This window comes from Branchiostoma floridae, chromosome 12 (genome assembly GCF_000003815.2).
Source record: "Branchiostoma floridae strain S238N-H82 chromosome 12, Bfl_VNyyK, whole genome shotgun sequence".
NCBI lineage: Eukaryota > Metazoa > Chordata > Leptocardii > Amphioxiformes > Branchiostomatidae > Branchiostoma > Branchiostoma floridae.
In genome coordinates this window covers 3650008-3671705 of record NC_049990.1, presented here as the reverse complement: position 1 = coordinate 3671705, position 21698 = coordinate 3650008, and the positions used below count along the sequence as shown (strand labels likewise).

General features: G+C 42.1%; 3 protein-coding genes and 1 long non-coding RNA gene across 4 annotated transcripts in view; 1 reads left to right on the top strand and 3 right to left on the bottom strand.

The window, feature by feature from the left end:
- Positions 1-1962: 1962 nt before the first annotated feature.
- On the bottom strand, positions 1963-6766 carry LOC118427213 (beta-1,3-galactosyltransferase 1-like). Its single transcript, XM_035836853.1, has 3 exons — positions 6074-6766; positions 2961-3955; positions 1963-2432 (listed from the first exon to the last, which is right to left on the bottom strand). The coding sequence occupies exon 2, from the start codon at positions 3932-3934 to the stop codon at positions 2978-2980; it is 957 nt and encodes a 318-aa protein (XP_035692746.1). The 5' UTR covers positions 3935-3955; positions 6074-6766; the 3' UTR covers positions 1963-2432; positions 2961-2977.
- Positions 5415-11917, top strand: LOC118427212 (beta-1,3-galactosyltransferase 1-like). The gene is made up of 3 exons (XM_035836852.1): positions 5415-5454; positions 7100-7189; positions 9689-11917. Exon 3 carries the CDS (start codon positions 9715-9717, stop codon positions 10732-10734), a length of 1020 nt encoding a protein of 339 aa, XP_035692745.1. The 5' UTR covers positions 5415-5454; positions 7100-7189; positions 9689-9714; the 3' UTR covers positions 10735-11917.
- LOC118427210 (cullin-3-A-like) overlaps positions 11333-21698 on the bottom strand; it is a 14356-nt gene continuing 3990 nt past the window's right edge. Inside the window, exons 5-19 of the mRNA XM_035836850.1 lie at positions 21075-21235; positions 20498-20612; positions 19858-20037; positions 19096-19299; positions 18292-18468; positions 17598-17768; positions 17183-17290; positions 16611-16735; positions 15747-15840; positions 15416-15454; positions 15221-15283; positions 14583-14769; positions 13746-13888; positions 12735-12841; positions 11333-12022 (exon numbers count right to left, since the gene is read on the bottom strand). Coding sequence (XP_035692743.1) covers positions 11998-12022; positions 12735-12841; positions 13746-13888; positions 14583-14769; positions 15221-15283; positions 15416-15454; positions 15747-15840; positions 16611-16735; positions 17183-17290; positions 17598-17768; positions 18292-18468; positions 19096-19299; positions 19858-20037; positions 20498-20612; positions 21075-21235 — 1899 coding nt within the window. The 3' untranslated portion in view covers positions 11333-11997. The remainder of the gene's footprint in view (positions 12023-12734; positions 12842-13745; positions 13889-14582; positions 14770-15220; positions 15284-15415; positions 15455-15746; positions 15841-16610; positions 16736-17182; positions 17291-17597; positions 17769-18291; positions 18469-19095; positions 19300-19857; positions 20038-20497; positions 20613-21074; positions 21236-21698) is intronic.
- Positions 19370-19767, bottom strand: LOC118427214. Its single transcript, XR_004832497.1, has 2 exons — positions 19729-19767; positions 19370-19404 (listed from the first exon to the last, which is right to left on the bottom strand). It is a non-coding gene; the product is annotated as an uncharacterized LOC118427214 (long non-coding RNA).

Sequence of the window (21698 nt, the reverse complement as noted above, 5' to 3'; positions counted from 1 at the left end):
AGAAAAACGACTAAAAAAACAGCCGGAGCCTAACCTCTGCTTGGAGAGTAAGTTATACCTGCTGTACAGAAACAGACACAAAATCAGGAATGTTACGCTCAGTTTAAAGGACAGTTACTAATCTCCAAGCAGATCCTACGGTGCCATATGATAGTATCAAAGCTGGCCAGGGAGTATAGCCGGCTAAAACGGGAAGTTTGATACTATACATTACGCACCGTGGATCTGGTTGGAGATTAGACAGTTACTAATATACCGGCTATACAGATAAAGACAGAGAAGATGATATGTTACTGTACGCCGAATAGGGACAATTATACCCTCCATACAGATACAGACACAAAAGCTGGTATATGTTACGCCAAAGGACAGTTATGCATGAATACCGGTTGCACAGATACAGAAGTATGCAGTATAGCCACAACTAACTGTCACCCACTTTAAGTTGCCCTCCAGCCAATACCGGATTGGACGTGACAAGGCGTGACACCAACGTATGGACTATGGAAAGTCTCGGTTTGTGTGCTTAGTAATCAGGAGTCGGGTTGAGGCTCTGAATAGGGATAAAAGATGTCTGACAGTCAATAATGACTGTCTTTCTTTGCTGCAAATGGGTCATAGCATTGACGATATCCACTGACCGATTAACAAGAGTACATGACAATTGTCTAGTTGCCAGTAACCGCTCAAAGAGACGGGCTAGTCAGAACGGTCGACAAAAAGACAACATTATGAGTTACACATTTATCTGTCTTTCTTTGTTGTTTGTTGTAAATGGGTCATTGGCGATATCCACTGACCGATTAACAAGAGTACGCAGTGACCCCTCAAAGAGACGGAATGGTCAGAGCGGTTTGTCAGTTTTGGTGACAAAAAGACAACATTGTGAGGTACATTTTTATCCCATGTTTATGCCATCAACATTGTATCTGCGGTACTAGTAGTAACAGTGGGTACATGCGTCAAGGGTAGGTAGGATATCTTTACTTCATTTAGCAGGTTTATTTCATATTAACAGACAACAATTGGAACGAGAACAGCCTTAGGGGAAAGTAAATAGGACAGAACAAATACTTTTTAGTATACCCTTGTTAAATTGCGCGAAAATGGATTGGACGACGAGTCTGCGGCAATCGCCATGGCCAGAGCCTCCGAGTAATAACTTTATTGCACGACAATTGTACAAGGTACAAAGTATGACTCAAATGTGACACGGACGATTTTCAGGTGAAAAATACGCGTAACCCTCTGTCGATCTTAAATATGGCCGATCTTCCATCGATATGCCCGGAGATCGTGGATAATGTGACAGGGGTAGTACCAGACTCTCTAGTTGTCGTGTACCTCTTCTTCGCGACCACCTACCTATTACGACCGTTTTTGCTCGGTCCCGAAAATTTTACCTATTGACGTAAGCATTAAGCGACCTCTTTACAACGACCACCTGACCAACGCCTGTATGTATACCTGTTTTGAAATAGCCAACACTAGTATTAGATTAGAATATTGTTTATGACTGTCCATTGTCACTATGTGTATACCATGTACTTGCAATTAGCCCTCGGGCACGAACTTGCAAATAAACTTCTTCTATTTGAGATGAAAACAACCTCATACCTTCGCCCAAACCTTAATGGTATACGCGCCCCCAAACTGCGTACATGTAAAATAGAAATGGGTAACAAGACCGCGCCTTCACACATCAGAACGACGCGGGCCTACATGTAGCACGAACAGGTTACCTGAACCATGCACCTCACAATCGTTCTTTTGAACGCTCCACAGAGAATGGTAGTCAAACCCAACCTGCTTAGAAATAGCCAACACTAGTATTAGAGTAGAATGTTGTTTATAATTGTTCACTGTCACTTGTATATCTACTATGTTTATACCATGTACTTGCAATTAGCCCTCGGGCACGAACTTGCAAATAAACTTCTCTCTCTCTCTATATATATATATACATATATATATATATATGAATGTGTTCAAGTAAGAATGATCAGGGCAGCGGTTTGTTATTCAAGACCGTTTCAAAGAAAACATCTGATTGTGGGCAAACAATCTCGTTACACCACTTTTTTATCTGTTTGAAATCTACTTCTCAACTTTGTGCTTTAGTCTGTTCCTTCTGACTCATGTACCAACTCACTCGTCCTTATATAAAGGTGGTCACCAGTACAGACCTCATTGCATATCAATAGCCAGGTGGTTTGTAATGTAGAGGTGGTCACTAGTACCAAGTTTCACAATATCATTGGGCAGGTGGTCCTTATGTAGAGGTGATCACAAGTACAGGCTTCACCGCATATCAATGGCCGGTGTTTCTTTGTTTATGTGCCAAACCTCAATAAGTTGATGACTCATTGGGCAGACGCAAAGGTTTGACTATATCAATGGCCAGGTATACAGAGGTGGTCAGTAGCAAGAATGTTGTTGGCATCCGTCTGTCTTGGAAGACAATGGTAGGCTGACGGGTTTAAGGCGACCCGTCTGCCTGGCCTGCACGTGGGTTTTTAAGGTGAAGGAGGGGTGTGCACGTCCTTCTCCACCCTCTCTTCCACTGGCGCACTAGTCCTACAGGGGCAACTGTATGCAACGTGTAAGACAGCCCCAGCAGATGCAGGTTTGTTGTTTGGAGTTTCCGTCTCCTAGGAGGACTTCCGCCCAAGGATGCAAGGGTTCCTCCTACCCCTGACTCATGTGTCATGGCGGGTGCGTCATGCCCGAACATGCCCCTATGCCCCTATGGCCTGTCACTACCACAAAGGCCTGTCACTGCCACTAGCCGCAGCTATGTACTCATTTACACCTGAGTTAGGTGAGGAAAGTCGTGTAAAGTGCCTTTCCCAAGGGCACAAGATCGGTGACACGGCAAGCGGATTTGAACCCCGGACCTCTCGGGCCTGAGACCAACGCGCTCCCGATCGTGCCACGCGGTCCCACAAGCAAGAATGAATGTAGACAAATACAAACGCTAGCAACTGCGGATGAGGTTCTGCCAGGCCCGAACCATGGCACCAGGAGTTTTCAACCAATGGGAAGCTATTTTCTTGTCTTCACAGGAGTGTACGTCCCTCCCAAAGACGAACTCTCCGTTGTGCTCCGGGTGGATCCCAAGTTTCTCCAGACAAAGACCAAAGTACACGTCTTCGATAAACAAGTACTGCACAGTCAAGGACACTTCGTATATCAGTCGCGTGATGTCATTGGAAATGACGTAAGCGTTTCCCCCGGGGTATGGTGGGAAGGAGTCTCGGGGATAGTCTCCTTTGGTCAGGCACCACCGCGCTTCTGTTTTATCGGCTGTTTCTCTGACCGGTTTGGCTCCTGTGAAGACGCGCCCTGTCACGAACCTCCTTGCCTGAGTACCTTTTAGCCTCCTAAGACGTCTAACGAGGTTAAAGATGTTCACAAAAGTGTCGTCGTCAGTTTTTAAAACGAACTTGGCGTTGGGGCAGAACTCCGATGCCCACTTTAGACACATGACGGTTTTCAGGGTCAAGTTCCGATACGAGTCGACGAAGTCCTCCTGAATTATGTCCTTGTAGACACCGTTTTCCTGTTCCAGATCTCCTTGCATCTTAGCGTCTTGTGTCAACCCTACCGCGAACACTGTTCTGATGATAGTCCCCTTCACGTTAGCCTCGTTGCCCCACGTGTTGCGGATGGCGAGCCTCTGCTCGCGGTTTCCCGGGGTTGACGTCACCATGACGAGGAGAAACACGTCATCACTAGTGACGTCACATCTCCCGGGGTTGTTGAGGATGAGTGTGTAGTTGTGTGGATTCCCTTCTGCGTTAGAGGTGGAGTTCCAAATACTGCTTGTATCTCTTTCGCAAAGGTTCCTGGGTAGTAAGACGTAGACGCTTCCTACCATGATGCACAAGATGAAGACTGTCTTCACGACAATCTTTAACTTGACGCGAACCATGTGGAGCCCTTCTGCCTTGTCCTGTATTAAAATATAAAAAGACAGGCATGACTTCTAGTCTTTATGTGTGTTTTTATAAGTACGTCTGATCTGTTTCTGTATGTTATTTTATTGGTCTATCTAATTGTATATACTGTGTGTTTTTTATGAGCCCTGGAAGATTAGATTAAAGGGTATCACAATAAACTCAATAAACTCAATAAACAGGCAACATTCACTAGGCGCCGTGCGTGACGTAATTGGTAGAACGTTCGGCTCGGAATCTAAAGGTCCCGAGTTCGATACCCCCCCCCGACGTTGTGTCCTTGGGAAAGGCACTTAACGACCTTCCACATTTCACCCAGGTGTAAAATTGGGTACCTGACTTCGGTGGGGAAGGTAACATAAGAAAGACTACATTTACCTTCTGTCTTTACTGTGTATGTGGCACTGTTAATATAAGTTACTAACTTGAGTTCAGTGCTGCATTGTCCTCATCTGTCCAAAAGCGAATAGAAAAACAAGAAACTACAGGCATACGAGGGGCGTGCAATAAGTAATGGTCCTGACCCACTTCCAGTTGTCTGATCTAAATGAAATTTTGTATGTGTAATAATTCATATCTCTATGGGTTATGTTGCAAAAGACAGCTCTGAACTAATTGTGGTTTCTGATTTACTGGTGTTTGAACTTAGTCAGGTGCGAAATGGACCAGGTGTGAAATGGAACCAGAAAATAAATGAAACTTATGGTGATGATGCCCCATCATATGACCTTGTAAAACGCTGGCATCCTGAATTCAAACGTGGCTGGAAGTCTGTGGAAACAGCTCCCAGACCTGGTCGTCCCTCTTGTGCCATTGATGAGGCATCAGTTGGAGGACCAACCTGGGGTGTCCTACAAAATCGGTGTCCAGAGCTGCATCAAACGATGGGAGAAATGCATAACTCTGGGTGATTCCTATGAAGAGAAAGACTAATAACTGTGCCAAGTTTCATTAATCTCCTGCTATGGGAAATGGGTCAGGACCATTACTAATTGCACGCCCCTCGTAGGTCTAGCCTAAGAAACTTCTGCTTCTGTTTATTTTGCTCAGTCATGCACCAGCCCCTCCGGCTCTCTCCTAACTACCAGTTGCTACATTATGTAATCGTACACCTCAATCACACACCTCCAACACCTCAGTTCGTCGACTTTTCATTTGTTTGAAGAAAAATAGGAAGAAACGTAGCAAAACGATATATAGTGAACAGTTTAAACTTTGTTCCAACACAAGGGAAGAAACTCACCATAAATTTTCGGCCGAATACTCCGGCCTTCATCAGATGAATGATTCGCTGCACTAAACCGGAAGTCGTCGGATGACGTCAGGTAGCAGCGAATCATAAAAGGCGGGAAGGCGAAACCTGCCACCATCACGGTTCAGAGACGGTTGATGTGCCCTAATGTAGATAGCCTCCTTGACGCCCCTCACAGGTTTAGGTTTAGTGCAGCGAATCATTCATCTGATGAAGGCCGGAGTATTCGGCCGAAAATTTATGGTGAGTTTCTTCCCTTGTGTTGGAACAAAGTTTAAACTGTTCACTATGGAATTTACCAACACAGATGAGCTTTCATTCGGATAAAACGATATATATTTTCCTTCCATGGAGGTAAACAAAATTATTGTTATGAGGGTGGGCTGACTACTCTGTCTTCGCAAGGACGTTATATCTTTTATAATATCCTTATATTATATCCTTATCCATATATCTTTTCTACGGTACTTGATCTTTGCAGCCATGGGCTGAATGTCTTACAATTGCATGGACTAAACGTCAAGGGTCTGTACGTTTTTTTTATATGATACTTTTGAAAGTACTCCTCGGCCATCTTGCTCCTCTGGCGTGTTTTCTGTCTTATTTAGCCAATTTCTAATACATGTACTTTTCCAGCGACCTGTGGAGCCTGGTAGAGGCTAGGGAAAGGGTACTCGAGTACCCTAAATTTCTGTTCATAATGACTACGCGGAGTCATACTTGGGAGGAGCGTCCACGTCGACTCGAAAACTCGTGTGTAAACCCGGCCATCGTGTCTAGAATATACGAGTACTAGAAAAGTTATTGTATGGTTGTCATGCGTGTACAATTGTCTATCAATGCAGTTCATTAAATTACTCACCGCTGTAGTACCTCTAAAGATATATTGAAGACGGGGCGTCAGCTATCTCCTGCCTGTCTCTGACTGGGAGTGCTTGGTGGGTGATAATGTCTGCAGGTTGGAGGTGGGAATGACTACTAAGGTCACAGTAAACGGACTCCGACAGTCCGACACCCAGAAAAACAGCGCCTTGTATTCATTGTCATTGAGCCTACCATTCTCTGTGGAGCGTTCAAAAGAACGATTGTGAGATGCATGGTTCAGGTAACCTGTTCGTGTTACATGTAGTCCTGGCGTTCTGAAGGGTCTTATTACCTGTTCCTATTTTACATGTACCCAGTTGGGGTGTCACGTATACCATTAAGGTTTTGGCGAAGGTATGAGGTTGTTTTCATCTCAAATACACACAGGAGTTGGCCATGTGGTCGTTGTAATGAGGTAGCTTAATGTTTACGTCTCAATAGGTAAAATTTTCGGGAGCGAGAAATAACGGTCGTAATGACCAGGTGGTCGCTAAGAACAGGTGGTTGCTTGGGCAGGTTTGACTGTATGTGTTTCACAACAACTATAGCCTGGTAGAAGACTGTGTTTCACAACAACTAGAGTCTGGTAGAAGACTATGTGTTTCAATACATCCACATAGTCTGGTAGAAGACTATGTGTTTCACAACTACTAGAGTCTGGTAGAAGACTAATGTGTTTCACAACAACTATAGCCTGGTAGAAGACTGTTTCACAACAACTAGAGTCTGGTAGATGACTATGTCTTTCAATACATCCACATAGTCTGGTAGAAGACTATGTGCTTCACAACTACTAGAGTCTGGTAGAAGACTAATGTGTTTCACAACAACTATAGCCTGGTAGAAGACTGTTTCACAACAACTAGAGTCTGGTAGATGACTATGTCTTTCAATACATCCACATAGTCTGGTAGAAGACTATGTGCTTCACAACTACTAGAGTCTGGTAGAAGACTAATGTGTTTCACAACAACTAGAGTCTGTGACGGTGACCTTTATAGTCCTTCCCACCTTTAACCTGCAGCCATTTTCACCAACCAACCACTGCCAGCCAGAGACAGGAAGGAGGTAGCTGACGCCCCGTCTTCAACACACCTTTAGAGGTACTACAGCGGTAAGTAGATTCCTATATTTATACCTGTACAAAGAAACGAGAAGATGTCGACCAACCTGTTAGCTTAGCACCTTGAAATAGTCAAATTGTATCTTGTTGTCTCTGCATATGTCTGTTATCAGTGACCTGTACCTAGTACCTAGCCAGGCATGAGTGTACAATAAAGGTCTTCATTCATTCATTAAAGAACTGCATTGTTGTACATGATACAATGCATACTGAAAACTAGGGGTGGGTACCAATTTTTCTTGTCGGACCGGTCCAGAAAAAATAGACCTGAAAAAAATCCGTGGACCGGATGTTGGACCGAATAGAAAATGAACAGATTGTACCGACAGGCGTTCACATGTTTTGGGTCCTTACAGGTCCAAGAAAATGACTAAAGCGAAGCAGAGGAGAGCTGATTGCCATTCTTACCAAGTTTCCACAGTCAAACTTGGTCTAAAACTGGCAGGTAGTGCTGTTGTAATACCATTGTTTTGAGTATCGCCCATCCCCGGTCATTCGGACATTCCACACGTTTGCACCGTGACATACAGTAGCTAGGCTCAGGTTCAGGTCCGGAACTGGGCCTGATCCTCTGGACCTGAACCGTACCTGTACCTAAATTTTCTCTACCAGTACCCACCCCTAATACCAACCATACAATAATACTAGTACTCGTCTATTCTAATGGCCTTGTTTACACACGAGTTGTCGAGTCGATTTGGAGTGCACTCCTCCCAATTATGACCCAGCGGAGTCAGTATAAACAGAAATTTGAGGTCCCTTTGTTACCTTCGCCAAAGTTATGTTTTGGGTAGCGTTTGTATGTTTGCATGCATGTATGTATAACTCAAGAACGCCTGGAGGGATTGTATTGATATTCGGTATGTGAGTAGGTCTTGATGAGCCCTGAAAACGATTAGATTTTGGGCCCCCTAGCAGCCTGTTACGGTACTGCAGCGTAACTTCCTGCTTGATATCTCAGGTTCTGAACATGCTGCGGCTATGATTTTTGAGTGGTAGACCGGTCTTGATGTCGAAAGTAAGTGGTATTAGTTTGGGCTCCCTAGCGGCTTGTTTTGGAACTGCAGGGCAGGTTTAGTGTCAGACTTTGAAAGGGAATATCTCAAGAAGGGATTGACGCATTGTTATGATTTTTGGTATGTAGATAGCTTAACTGATGCTGCATAAAGTTACATATTAATTATGTAGATTTATATCCAATTTGCATAATTAATTAGGAAATCCTGAAAACACGCTTAGTTCTCGACCATTGCAACATGTGGCATTTGTAACTGAGAAGGAGAAGAATATTGATAGATGTATACATATTATGCAAAACAAAGACCTAAATTGCATAATTAATGGGAAATGCTATAATGTCATTGTGGTACATAAAGGGAACTTCTTACTTGTAGCATTTGGGAGTTATGTACAGGTGAAAATCGTTGAACATTAATTATGCAAATAAGGTCCTCATTTGCATAAATGTTCAGAAAATACGATAAAAGCCTTTTTTCTTAACATAGATTGTTTACGTCTGTTGTTTGTGGACGAGATGATCAAGTAACATAATTTATGCAAGTACGAGCCTTATTTGCATAATTAATGACAAATACAATTAATACAGCAGTTATAAAGTTTAGGATCATTTGGGGAAGGTATGGAGTCGTGGAACTCTAGTTTTGTTTTTGTGTTGCCTACCCGGTAAATCGAATTAAGGCGTAACACACCGGGTTTGTACTGCATTAGTTCTTTGCCGTGCTCGAGGTGTGTACCTTGTGGCTCTCCTCAAACACAAGATCTCCATCTATTGTCCTATCCGAGGCCCTAACCGAAGCTAGGTAGTCATTTTCACCTGAGTGAAACGAGACAAGTTGTGGTGCCTTTTCCAAGAGCACAAGATCGGTGGCACATCAACGGATTCGAACCCAGAACCTCTGGATTATGAATCGAACAGCCTGCCGATAGCGCCACATGACCCCACTGTCCTTTCCCCTGAGTCTACTTAAGTCAAGATGGCAGAAAGATATTCTTCATGATGTAAATAGAAACTTCTCATTGCTTGCTCAAAGAGATATCTGGAAAACATGAGTGACGGACTGACAAAATTAGCCATAGTTTCAAAACGGTCCAACATAATGTAGTAAGTCTTGACCCTTCACTGTCTGAGGTGACGGAAATTACAAGGTGTTCGGCCCCGAACACAGAGGTCCTTGGTGCTAAACCCCTGCCACGCCTTTGGAAAATGCACTTAACACAACGTTCTTCACCTCACTAAGGCGAAAACAAGTACGATAAATGGAGGTCCCTATGGTCATCATAAACAATGAATGTGTTTGACTGAGTAAGTATAAACCTTGACCTGTACTTAGCTTGTTAGAAAGCAAAAACGTAAAATAAAGGTCTTCATTCATTATTAATAAACAGAAGCAGAAGTTTGCTAGGCTAGACCATGTGAAGTTAAACATTATCTATTTGCCTGTAAGTGTTGCCTGTCTTTTTATATTTTAGTACAGGACAGGGCAGAAGGACTCAACATGGTTCGCATCAGCTTAAAGCTTGTCGTGAAGATGATCTTCACCCTGGGTATCATGGCAGGAAGCGTCTACATCTTCTTAAGAAGAAGACCTAACTTAAGAAGACCTGACTTAAGAAGACCTAAGCCTCCGCAACAGGAACCAAGGGACGAATGCGAAAGAGATGACAGCAGCATTTCGAACTCCACCTCTAACGCAGAAGGGAATCCACACAACTACACACTCATCCTCAACAACCCCGGAAAATGTGGCGTCACTGATGATGACGTGTTTCTTCTCGTCATGGTGACGTCAACCCCGGGAAACCGCAAGCAGAGGCTCGCCATCCGCAACACGTGGGGCAACGAGACTAACGTGAAGGGGACTATCATCAGAACAGTGTTCGCGGTAGGGTTGACACAAGACGCTAAGATGCAAGGAGATCTGGAACAGGAAAACGGCGTCTACAAGGACATCATTCAGGAGGACTTCGTCGAATCGTATCGGAACTTGACCCTTAAAACCGTCATGTGTCTAAAGTGGGCATCGGAGTTCTGCCCCAACGCCAAGTTCATTTTAAAAACTGACGACGACACTTTTGTGAACATCTTTAACCTCGTGCACCATCTTGAGGGGCTGAATGCTACTCAGGCAAGGAGGTTCGTGACAGGGCACGTCTACACATTAGCCAAACCGGTCAGACACGCGAAAAACAAGCAACGAGAAGTGCAGTGGTGCTTGACAAAGAGAGACTACCCCAGAGACTCGTTCCCACCCTACCCGGGTGGAAACGCTTACGTCATTTCCAATGACGTCACGCGACTGATATACGAAGTGTCCTTGACTGTGCGGTACTTGTTTATCGAAGACGTGTACTTGGGTCTTTGTCTGGAGAAATTAGGGATTGACCCCGTGCACGAGGGAGGTTTTGTCTCTTGGAAGGACGTACAATCCTGTAAAGATAAGAAAATAGCTTCTCATTGGTTGAAAACTCCTGGTGCCATGGTTAAGGCGTGGAAGGATCTCATCCACAGTTGCTAGCATTTGTATTTGTTTTAATTTAAGTACATTTAACTCAGTAGTAGTAGTGACCACCTCTGTATACATGGCCTTTGATATAGCCAAACATTTGTATTGACTGTAGTAGGGGTGGGTACCGGTACAGAAAATTTAGGTCCATGTCCGAAGGATCAGGTCTAGGTTTGGAAGAAATCTGTTTTGTGGAGTATCCGACACCCACTGGTGTTTTAAAATCCTACAAGGCTAACTGCCTCTACTATTCTGTAAAACTTGGTAGAAATAACAATAGACTCTACTAGAGTATACTTCGTTCGTTATTTTCCTTAACTGGTAAGCCCCAAAACGTGTGAATGCCTGATCATATAATCTGTTCATTTTCCAATAGGTCCAACATCCGGTCCACCAAATTTTTTCAGGTCCGGTTTTTCTGGACTGGTCCAATAAGAAAAAATGGTGTACCGGTACCCACCCCTACTATATAGGCTTTTCAATGACCCCTCTGGTCCAGGTCATTCGCCTTATTCATTTGGAGAAAACGAGCAGAAACAATATGTATCCCTTCTGTGAAGGTAGACATAAAGATAGTGGTTGGTTTCAAACAAAGAAAACACACACATGGTAGACAACAGGTTTTATATTTACTGCTGTAGCAAGGCAAGCAAACGTAACAAAGGATCACCCTATCACCCCTCTTCCAGGAATGGACCCTTCCAAACCCGGATTATGGTTGCAGAAGTATGGCTGGTTCCATTGTACAGCAGGGGGGTGTCGGAGTAAATAAAGTCCATGTCACTTGTGTGTACGCTGTCACTACACTATACCCGAGATAGAAATTGCGTCTTTTTTTATTTGGTAAATTGATGATACAGTTGAGTCTGTGTATTCAACATATACATGTACAGGTGCACCGTTTCCAACCTTCAGACGGTGCGGACATGGGATATACCAATTTGTAAGATGGGGGGTGCAGGTTCACGTTTAAAACCTTCTTCTTCTCTGCATCCCTGTATCTAGGGTCTAACTAACTGAACGTACTGCCCCCCCCCCTTTCCCTCCAAAAAGAACATCATTCGCGGTAAAGTCTGATACAAACTTATTCGATTGCTAAGGAACACATGTAATGTTCCCCTCTTTGTTTCCTGATATTCTGCCATGCACAGAAACGGAGCTTCAATTTTCTGTTCTTCACGCAACCCCCCCCCCCCCCCCTTCCAAAAAAATCAGAGCAAAATTGCCTAAACCCATCCCAGCCCCCCTCCCCACCCAGTAGGTCCAGTCTCTTCTCTAGGCGACGTATGTGTACACTTTCCTGAAAAATAGACAGAAAAAAAGAATGCATTTAAAAACTGTTTGTAAATAAGCTAGGTAAAAACATAAGACTTAATTTTTGCACTTTACTTGCCATAGTGGTTTGGAAAAATAACAGCAATTGATGGTCTGACAAACTTGCTAACTCCCACTATTCTTTCAAATAGAATGTCGAACTCAGCGGTGTATCAGTTACAAGTTGAAAGACAAAAGACAGTGGATGTTGTCTGAAAACTCTGACCATTTGTAAAATCATATCCAGTTGCTTCAATATCTTTTATACTGCATATACCTTTTTTGGTGAAGAGCATAACTTGTGCTCCTTTATTTGTATTCATGCATTTTATGCAAATACAGTAGAAGCCGTTTTAATTGCGTGCATTTTGTGAAATTGTGGTGGTGCAACAATGCCAAGTTATCCAGCTGGACTGCACCACTAGGTGATTTGGAGATTCCCTGCAATTAAATGTGCAGTAATTCGTTGTGCTTCTATTGTATTGGATTACAGGGCTGTCTCCAGCTTTAAATTTTTTCCGTCCCTCTCATTGTTTGGAAGTCCATGTCATTGATTTTCCTTTTTAAATCTGTCATTTTAAGCTTAAGGAAACACTTCTTCACCAATTTTGTGTACTGGTTGTGATTTTTGGGATAGAAGGACGGGTCCTGAAGACAGCCCTGATTGGATGTCACAAGGTGTTTTTTTTGCATCTCACCTATCCTCTGGGGCTCTAGCCAGGTATTCTCTCTCGATCAAGCCTTCCATCCTCTTCTTGATTACAACTGGACTCGGTAGGAACCGTGCCTTCAATTGTTGAGTTACCTGGCAACAAAAACAATTCATTCTTCATCAGCACCTTCATCTTAAAAAAAGTTTCCTTGTGTCTGTATCTTAGAATCCAATTGACTTGTGACAGCATCCAATATCTGGTGTTATTAGCTGCATTGACTATTACCACCTATTAAGTATAAAAGAAAAAATAGCAATGGTTACTTAACAATTTTGATGATCCATACTAAAAAGAAAAATAGCAGCAACTGTGCTAGTGGTTACTATTTTTAGCATGTGTACCTACTCTACACCCGTACCTAAATGCTTTACGTACACAAGCTAATGGCTACTTTTCACTTCAAAAGACAAATGATCAGACTTTGCCCCTAGCTACAGAAACTTTTCATTTCAAAAGCTTAACGACCTGTGCTCATAGAAACACCCACCTCTGCTACCAGAACATTGTGTTGCATCCTCTTGCGTGACTTCATGATTCAAACAATGGCTGCCTAAATCTCATCTTTGCCAAACGATCACAGCCTAACAATCTGACTTTGTTCCTAGCTATAGAAACTTTTCATTTCAAAAGACCCAACTGTACTCCTAGAAACATTGACTGCTTGTTTGTTTCCTAAAACACGCACCTCTGCTACCAGAACGTTGTGTTGCATCCTCTTGCGAGACTTTATGATTCAAACAATGGCCTTCTCGATCTTGTCTTTGCCAAACAACCACAGCCTAACTATAGAAACTTTTCTTTTCAAAAGCTTAACAACCCAACTGCGCTAGTGGTTACCAGTGGTACCTACTGTACACCCGTACCTGAATGCTTAAAGTACACAACCAAATGACTTCTTTTCATTTCAAAAGCCAAATGATCAGACTTTGCTCCTAGCTGTAGAAACTTTTCATTTTAAAAGCTTATCGACCAAACTGTGCTCCTAGAAACACCCACCTCTGCTACCAGAACGTTGTGCTGCATCCTCTTGCGTGACTTCATGATTCGAACAATGGCCGCCTCGATCTCGTGCTTCCGGTCCTCGTCCACCCTGTTCCTGGTTTCCTTCCGCTCCGGGTCGGACTCGCCCTTCGCTGCCACTAAAACAAACAAACAAACAAACAAACAAGCAATGGTAAGTCACGGATGTAGCTTTTACACAACCAGTTAATAGTCACTTTCTGTTTCGGTGTCCTCGGGTTACAAATAGTCTGAAAATAGCTTTAGTAACCAAGACCCCTCTGATCAAAAGAAATGATGTTGTATTTTGTTTTTCAAATGAGCTTGATTTTGAAGTTTCCTTATGTTTTGTTTTGGTCTATTCATACAATGGGTTTCTGCAATGAATGATTTTGATTATTACAATACAATTCCCTGCGTACCTGTCTGAATCTTGACCCAGTGAAGTTTCTTCGTATTGCATTAAACTAAAAAGAGTTATATTACAAAAACTTATAAATACACTGTAACAAGAAATAAAAATACTGTAACTAGGACCTGTCTGACATAGAAGAGGTTGGAAGTACAGGGAATAAGACACTTCTGCGTGCCGAATTGAACGGGAACGACCAAAATGAACAGGCTTGAATCATGTAGCAGCTCTCACTATTGTTCATTTGTACCATGTATGTAAAAATTGTGTATATAGACTTGTACGAGTCATAAGGACTTTAAGTGTATTTCTGTTATATACTTTGTCTGTTCCTTGCCTCTTCCCTCATGACCTCAATGAAAAGCGGCTTGCAGGCCCATTTGAGCTTTCATGAATAAACAATGGTTCAAACAAACAAATACCTGTCTGAATCTTGACCCTGTGCAGTTTGGATGTGAACTGGTCGTTGATGTAGAACTGATGCGATGGCTCGATCTCCTTCACCTTGGGTTCCTTCACCAACACTCGCTGCTGAGCCTTTCCGAGTGCCAGCGACTGCAGTGCCCGCGTCAGGTCCCTGTCAGGGATGTCTGTCTCACTCTGGATTTCCTAAGGGTACAGAAAAAACACCAGAAATGTTAGATCTCAGACACACACATACAGACACACACAGACACACACACACAGACAGAGGTCTCTGTCAGGGATGTCTGTCTCACTCTGGATTTCCTACAAAAAACAGCAGAAATGTTGGATCTATGAACACACACAATCGCTCACATACACAGACACATGCACACACAATTACGTATAAACACACACACACATAGACACTTGCTCATGCATTTACTCACCCACTCAGTCACAAACACACAGACTACACACTAGCCACACACACACACACACACACTAATGACAAAAACAACACCTTTCCTTTGAATCACATTGAGGTTCAAGTCACAAAACACCAGAAACATTATTTATGGGAAGACTTTGCAAACTGTCCTACATCAACAGAGGCTTTCTAGCAGGCGTGTCATTCATATCAAATGTCTTTTACCTCATAGGTGAGCTTGTCCCTGTTGTTGAAGAGCATGAGAACACACATCTGGAAGGTGGAGACCTGGAGAATGTGCTTCACACATACTCACGCACGCACGCGCACACACACAAATGTTGGGATTGATCTTACCTCATAGGTGAGCTTGTCCCTGTTGTTGAAGAGCATGAGAACACACATCTGGAAGGTGGAGACCTGGAGAATGTGCTTCCGTGCGTTACTGCCTCCTCCCTCCTGGAAAGAAAAAGACAAGTTTGTTTTAAAAATGTGGAAGAACTTGACAAAAACAAGAGACATTCACACAACTGTGGTACGATGGCTTTGTGATTAGGGTTATTGAGCATCTAAAGGTTTTCGGTTGCAATGCACTTGAAAAATAGTACCTAGCACTAGGTCTGGGATATGCTCTGAAGCAGGATGCTAAGCTTGTTGGAGGAAAGCCACACCTTGAGTAAATTAAAGAACCCACAACACTTTCAACAAAATGAAGCACATGCTAGTGGCAGAAGTAAAATAAGTTTCAAACCTTTCTGGGCCCATAAAATGTTGCGTTGAGGTCAGCTGAGCCCATGTGGTGCTGCAACGTCAGCTGACGGCCGCTGTGTTTTACTAAATAGAACCTGGGGAAAACAATAGGAGGTGAACAATCATCAGCTTTTTTCTGTTTGTTCATAATATATCATTAGTTATCAATTTGGGTTTAATGACGACAGTGAAATGGTAGATAGACATGCAGTAACCAAAGTAGCAGCGAACATTTTAAGATGATATGTCGATGAAGGTAAGACATCGAGGTAATAAGGCCACACCGACTTAATTTCTTGGTTCACGGATTCGCTCGCTCCTATTTTTTGGAAAAAAAAATAAAAATAAAAATTGCTACTCAGCAAATTTTCACCATTAATGAAACCATTCACCAACTTTCTGGTGTAGCAAATTGGCCTTTACATTATAAGCTCCTTAAAGTGTGGGTACAGGTGCTGTTACTGTACAAAAGTAGTGTTTTTGTACTTTTTTCAAGCTGAAAACTTTTTTTATGTTTTGGATTAGCCGTTACCTTTACCCCAACCATTTTACAATTTTCATTTTTATTTTTATTTCGCCCTCTCGCTCCATATTTTGTATGAAAAAATCCGTGAACCAAGAAATTAAATTGGTGTGGCCTAAGATAAGCCAAAAAGCAGTTACTCAACTGGGTATGATTCTGGTAACAGTCAGACGTTTCGGATAACATCCGTTATCTTTCGTCAGTGACACTGAAGAGATCTTGTTGGAGATCAGGTTTTTATACCCTGACTATGAATTATAATGCAAAAAGGGAGGAAGACAATTTTAGTAGTTCACAGGAAACAAGATGATACCTCTTAAATGTAAAGAAAGAAGATGATACCTCTTAAATGTTTCGAAGGCGTTCCTGGCTTGTACAGGGATGTTACACTTTGGAGAAGACGACTGGGTCGGCCAGAATCCCGTGGTCAGGACTCGGACACTCAGGTCAATCCCGCTCAAGGTCGTCTGAAGGGCAACAAATAGACACATTTATGCACAAGTCTGTATAAAAAAAATCCTTGTACATCTATGATGGTTAGAATTTTTTTTATACGTCCAGGACATTGTATTATGATAAGAAATGCATCAAGCAACTATATATTCTTTAGATTGACTCCACAGATGACTTATCCATTTACTTCATTCATTTCTGTATCACGTAAAAGTATTCTTTATTCTTGCAAAATGTCAAGATGAAAACTGAGGACTAGGAAAACTTAAATCAGACTGTGTTCACTCCCTATGATGATGACTAGTTTATTTCTGTATACAGTGTACAAACAGACAACGGCATTGCGGGCAACTGGGTGCCTGAATTGCACTGTAGTTTACATAAATGTGCATCATATATTACTGTGTGAACCAAGGTGCCATTGGTAGAGTTTCAAATGAAAGAAAGTAAAAGTGCTCTACCCCTGTATTTTGTAGATGCTGCTTGAAGTCGTCCATGAGAGAGTTGGAGATGGACATGTCCTTAAACATCCCCTCAAGCTTGGAAGTGAACTGACAGCCACACTCCGTCTGGATATCAAAATATAATCATCGATCATATCTTTATCTGTGCAGTGGTTGTCCTAGGTACATCATTTTGTTTGTCATCAATCTTGTTCGCTTATCTTTGTCCTAGATACAATTAAGATGATTTTGAACACACTACCACAATTTTTTGAACACACTACTACTTCTAGTAGAAGTAAAATGTCAGCTAATAACTTTTCTGTAAACTTTTCTGTAAATAATCCACAATGTCCACATTTTGGGTACATAACACACAATAAGGCAGATAAATACAAGTAAGTATCCTACATAATCTGTTGCAAGCTCCCACCTTGAGTTTTGAGATCATGTTTTTCTCGGAGTCGTCAGAGACACTCTTGTTCATGAGTAACCTTCGGGCGAGGTGCTGCTTGTAGTAACGCTCAAACACGTCCTTCTCCTGGAGGTACCGGAACAGCACCATCGTCTTGTCCAGGATGTTTTCTATCTCCTGCTCTGTCAGCTGTGGGGGAGACATAAAACAATAACTTGTTTGACCTAGGAAAATGTTGTGTTTCCTGTTTCAGTCCTGAAAAAATTAGGGTTGGTACGTAGGGATTATCTTTTTTTTTCTTTTTGTATTTTTTTTGGCTGCCCAAAACTCTTGTGATACATATTACAAGTAAATTGAAATACATCAGGACACTTGTCTTTCAATGTCAATATTTGACATTTATGTATAATAGATACATCTATCTTCCATTAGATAGGACAAGCAGTATTCTTAATTCAATAGGAAGCAGGCTTCTAACTGGAAGCTATGTGACTCCACTGCCCACCCCAAAAAAGTCCAGGGTCGGCAGGTTTTTCTAGGGTAGGTAGGGAAACAGGAAACACAAAGGAAACATTGAAAACAAGTATCATAACTCTTGCAAAACTGTCATACAGAGGACATGTTCATCATTCATGCTGTCAAGTTAACACAACATTGTGGTAGACACAGCAATGCCACCTAGCAATACCAAAGCAAACTGCAGCATGCTCACCCCCTTGACTCCCTTCTTGAGCTTGTCGTCGATGAAGAGAGACAGGTACTCGGGAGACTTCTGGTTCAGGTTTAAGAAGTACTCGAAGTCTGAGGAAACCTGTTGCTTGAACACCTTGTCGTCGCTGAAGGACTCGTGAAGGAAGTGGTCGAATCTTTCCTTGAGGTCCAACAGGCTCTGAGGAACACAAGAAACGTCTTGATGTTACAAACAAACTTACAGAGACAAAACAAGACAGCATAAAGTAAAGCTTAGCATACAGGAACACAATAATCTATGATATAAAATATTTTGCCAGGACAAAGTTTAAAAGTTGATCCAAAACTGGCAAAAGAACAAACATCGTCAATGTTGAAAATTTCATGATTGTTCATGATTTCGCTGTGACCTCTTTACCACCATCATACAACCACTGCAAAAAATGCTTTTCTGTCTTCTCCTCGCTTACCACTGTTTTGACCGCAAACAAAATACCAAGTGAACACTTTTTTTCTCCTTATCACAAATTAAGTCCCCATGCCCTTAAAAATATTTAGTGACATTAACTTCTTGAAGGCCTCCAACTTCTTCACTGGATGTTTCCTTCAAAATATCTACAACTATAAGTATAAAAGTAAAATGCTCCGGAGCTCCAAACAGTGGAAGAAACCACTTCCCTGTAGGGGTGCGCAGGACCCACGTGTACATATGTGATGGAAAAACTGGTTGCCAGATCCTCTGTGGTGCCTTATTTATAGACTTTGGGAGATGAGATGAGAAGAAAATAGAAGAAACCACTCAAGTGTAGGGGTGTGCAGGACCCACCTGTACATATGTGATGGGGTTTTTGGGCTCGCCACCCTGCCCCTCCTCTGTAACAATGGCCTTGCCCTGTTCTCTCAGGTACTTGCTGACGCACTCGCATATCGTCTTGAGCCCATCGGGAACGCGGATGAACAGCTTGTACATACAGGCTAGGTCGTCTGTCTTGTTGTTCTTCAGCATGTGTACTACTCCAGAGTTCTCCATCTGGGGAAGGGAAAGGAGATTGGTGATAAGTAACAGCTTGTACATGCAGGCTAGGTCGTCTGTCTTGTTGTTCTTCAACATGTGTACTACTCCAGAGTTCTCCATCTGGGGGAGGGAGGGCCAACATAGGCAACATATTTACGCAATCTTTGCCCAGCATTTGGGGAAAGTCACATTTCGAGCATGTTTAAAACTCAACCATACTGACAAAAAAGTAAAAGAAGGTAAAATTAGAAATGTTATCACTTAAGTTCTTTGGTTTTGTAAACAACTTAGTGTTTCCTTTTTAAGACTACTCTACTACAGAACAACTTAAACTTCAAACACTGCATAAACACTCTTTTCTTTCCTACCACAATATAAAACCACATTGTAAAAACTTGGTGTGTAGCAAGAACTTTGTTGTCCAAAGTACCAAACATAACTCACATCTACAATAGTTTTCATGTGCTTGCTGATGAGCTCCAAAGAGATCAATTTGTAGAACAGTAACTGCTTTTTGCGTATCTTATTACCTTGTCTAACATTCATTGATGTAATGAAACCAATTATACTCACATCTACAATAGTTTTCATGTGCTTGCTGATGAGTTCCTCCTCCAGGACTTTAACAATGGGCTCCTCTGTGGTTTTGTCCAGGTAGTGCTTGGCTCTCTCGGCCTCCTCGTTGATTCTCTGCTCAACCTTCTTGATGTACACTGAGGCGCTGTTCTCCGCTAGGAACTTCTGACTTTCCAACTGTGGGGGGAACACAAATCAGACATATGGTTTCAGTTTAAAAAATCTTACAAGTTACATGACTCACTTACATGTACTCTCTTACTAAGTACATGTACTCTTCATTATTCATCGTTATTATTTCCCCTTTTGTGAGGGTTGCACAAGGATGTCACGGTTTGAACTTTGAATGCATACCTCAAGGTCAAGAAAAAGTAGCCATCACTTTTTTTCAGAGATAGGTGGCTCAAACAAGCAAAACAACCAGCTATTTCTGTCTTACACATATAGTACAAACTTTCATCTATATTTGTATTTCCTAGGACAGATTTCCATAATTTCAATTTAAAAAGTGGTTAAAAAATTACTAGTTGTAGACTGCTTGAGATTTTGACTTTCCCTTCAATACACTCTAGTCTGGTCACTATATTCCATATAACCATGTCATTGTTATAAGAATACACATTAAGTTGTTCCTGACCCTATAGAACTCTGCGGACTGCTCCAGGAAAGGCTGTTCAAAGTCCTCCTCGTAAACCTGCCTGCTCTCGATACCCAGGATCATCAGCATCTGACATGCGTTCTTCACTGCTCCCCTGTTAGAGGCAAAACAAAAAACATCTTAACTTTAAAAACTGTGAAAACACGGATTGAAATACAATCAGAGGTAGAATGCAACAAGCAATATTCTCAACATCACAGACTTGTACTAGTGACCACTTCTGCATGACAACCATCTGGCCAATATGACCACTTTTCAGTCCCAAGCATAAGGAACCCTGTCTACTGTGACCATGAGGTTTGATAGTACATTTTTGTATTTCATTTCCGTTTTAGTGATTTGTGATTTTCATAATATCGTACAGCATTGTAGTACCTTTATAATTTTTTCTGCATTTTTTGCAAAATGTTGCTGTATCAATTATAACTGTACTTATCTTTTTCTTTGGAGAGGATGTAGTTAATAATGTGAAGCTAGTATTCTTTCAGTTCACACAATTGTACGTTGTTACATATAATATCAAATCTCAGAGATCTTTCATGCTGTTGATACTAACCTGTCAACGACCTCTCCCCTGCGCTCACGTGCCACCATGTCCAGCAGTGTCTGGCGCAGGTGGTCTCGGATACAGCCGTACCGAACCACCTGGTCTCGGAACAACATCAGGCCCAGGTTATACACGTTCTCTACTCCGTTCTGCTGCACGTAAACACGGTCCTGAGAAAAATAAGGGCAGCGTTAGGCAGAAATAGATGCACAGTAGGAGGATAAAAAACTTGTCACATTTGGGACCACATTATTAAAATTGCAGAAGCCTTATCTCGTTGCAATACTTAAAAAGAACTACTTGGGAATGCCCTGTTTGTGGAAGGTGAGAAACCACCACTGCAACATTGGCTCTTCTAAAGATGTGGTTGTGAACAAAGAACTTTACTTTTCAAGAATATGGGATACCAGCTGGGGGGTACATTCCAGTGTGAGTGGATGAAGACTTACAGTTCAGTCTTACAAAGCTTGTGCTACTGTACAAAACTTTTTAATGTACATTTGTACTTGAGATAAAACATTGTAGCTTTGTACACTGTCATGTGATGTCCTCTTTTGTATAGCATTGGTCTGAAGTGTTTCTCTGTGCAAGTTTGGCTTTATGTTAACTTCTTATTTTTGAATAAGGAACAAT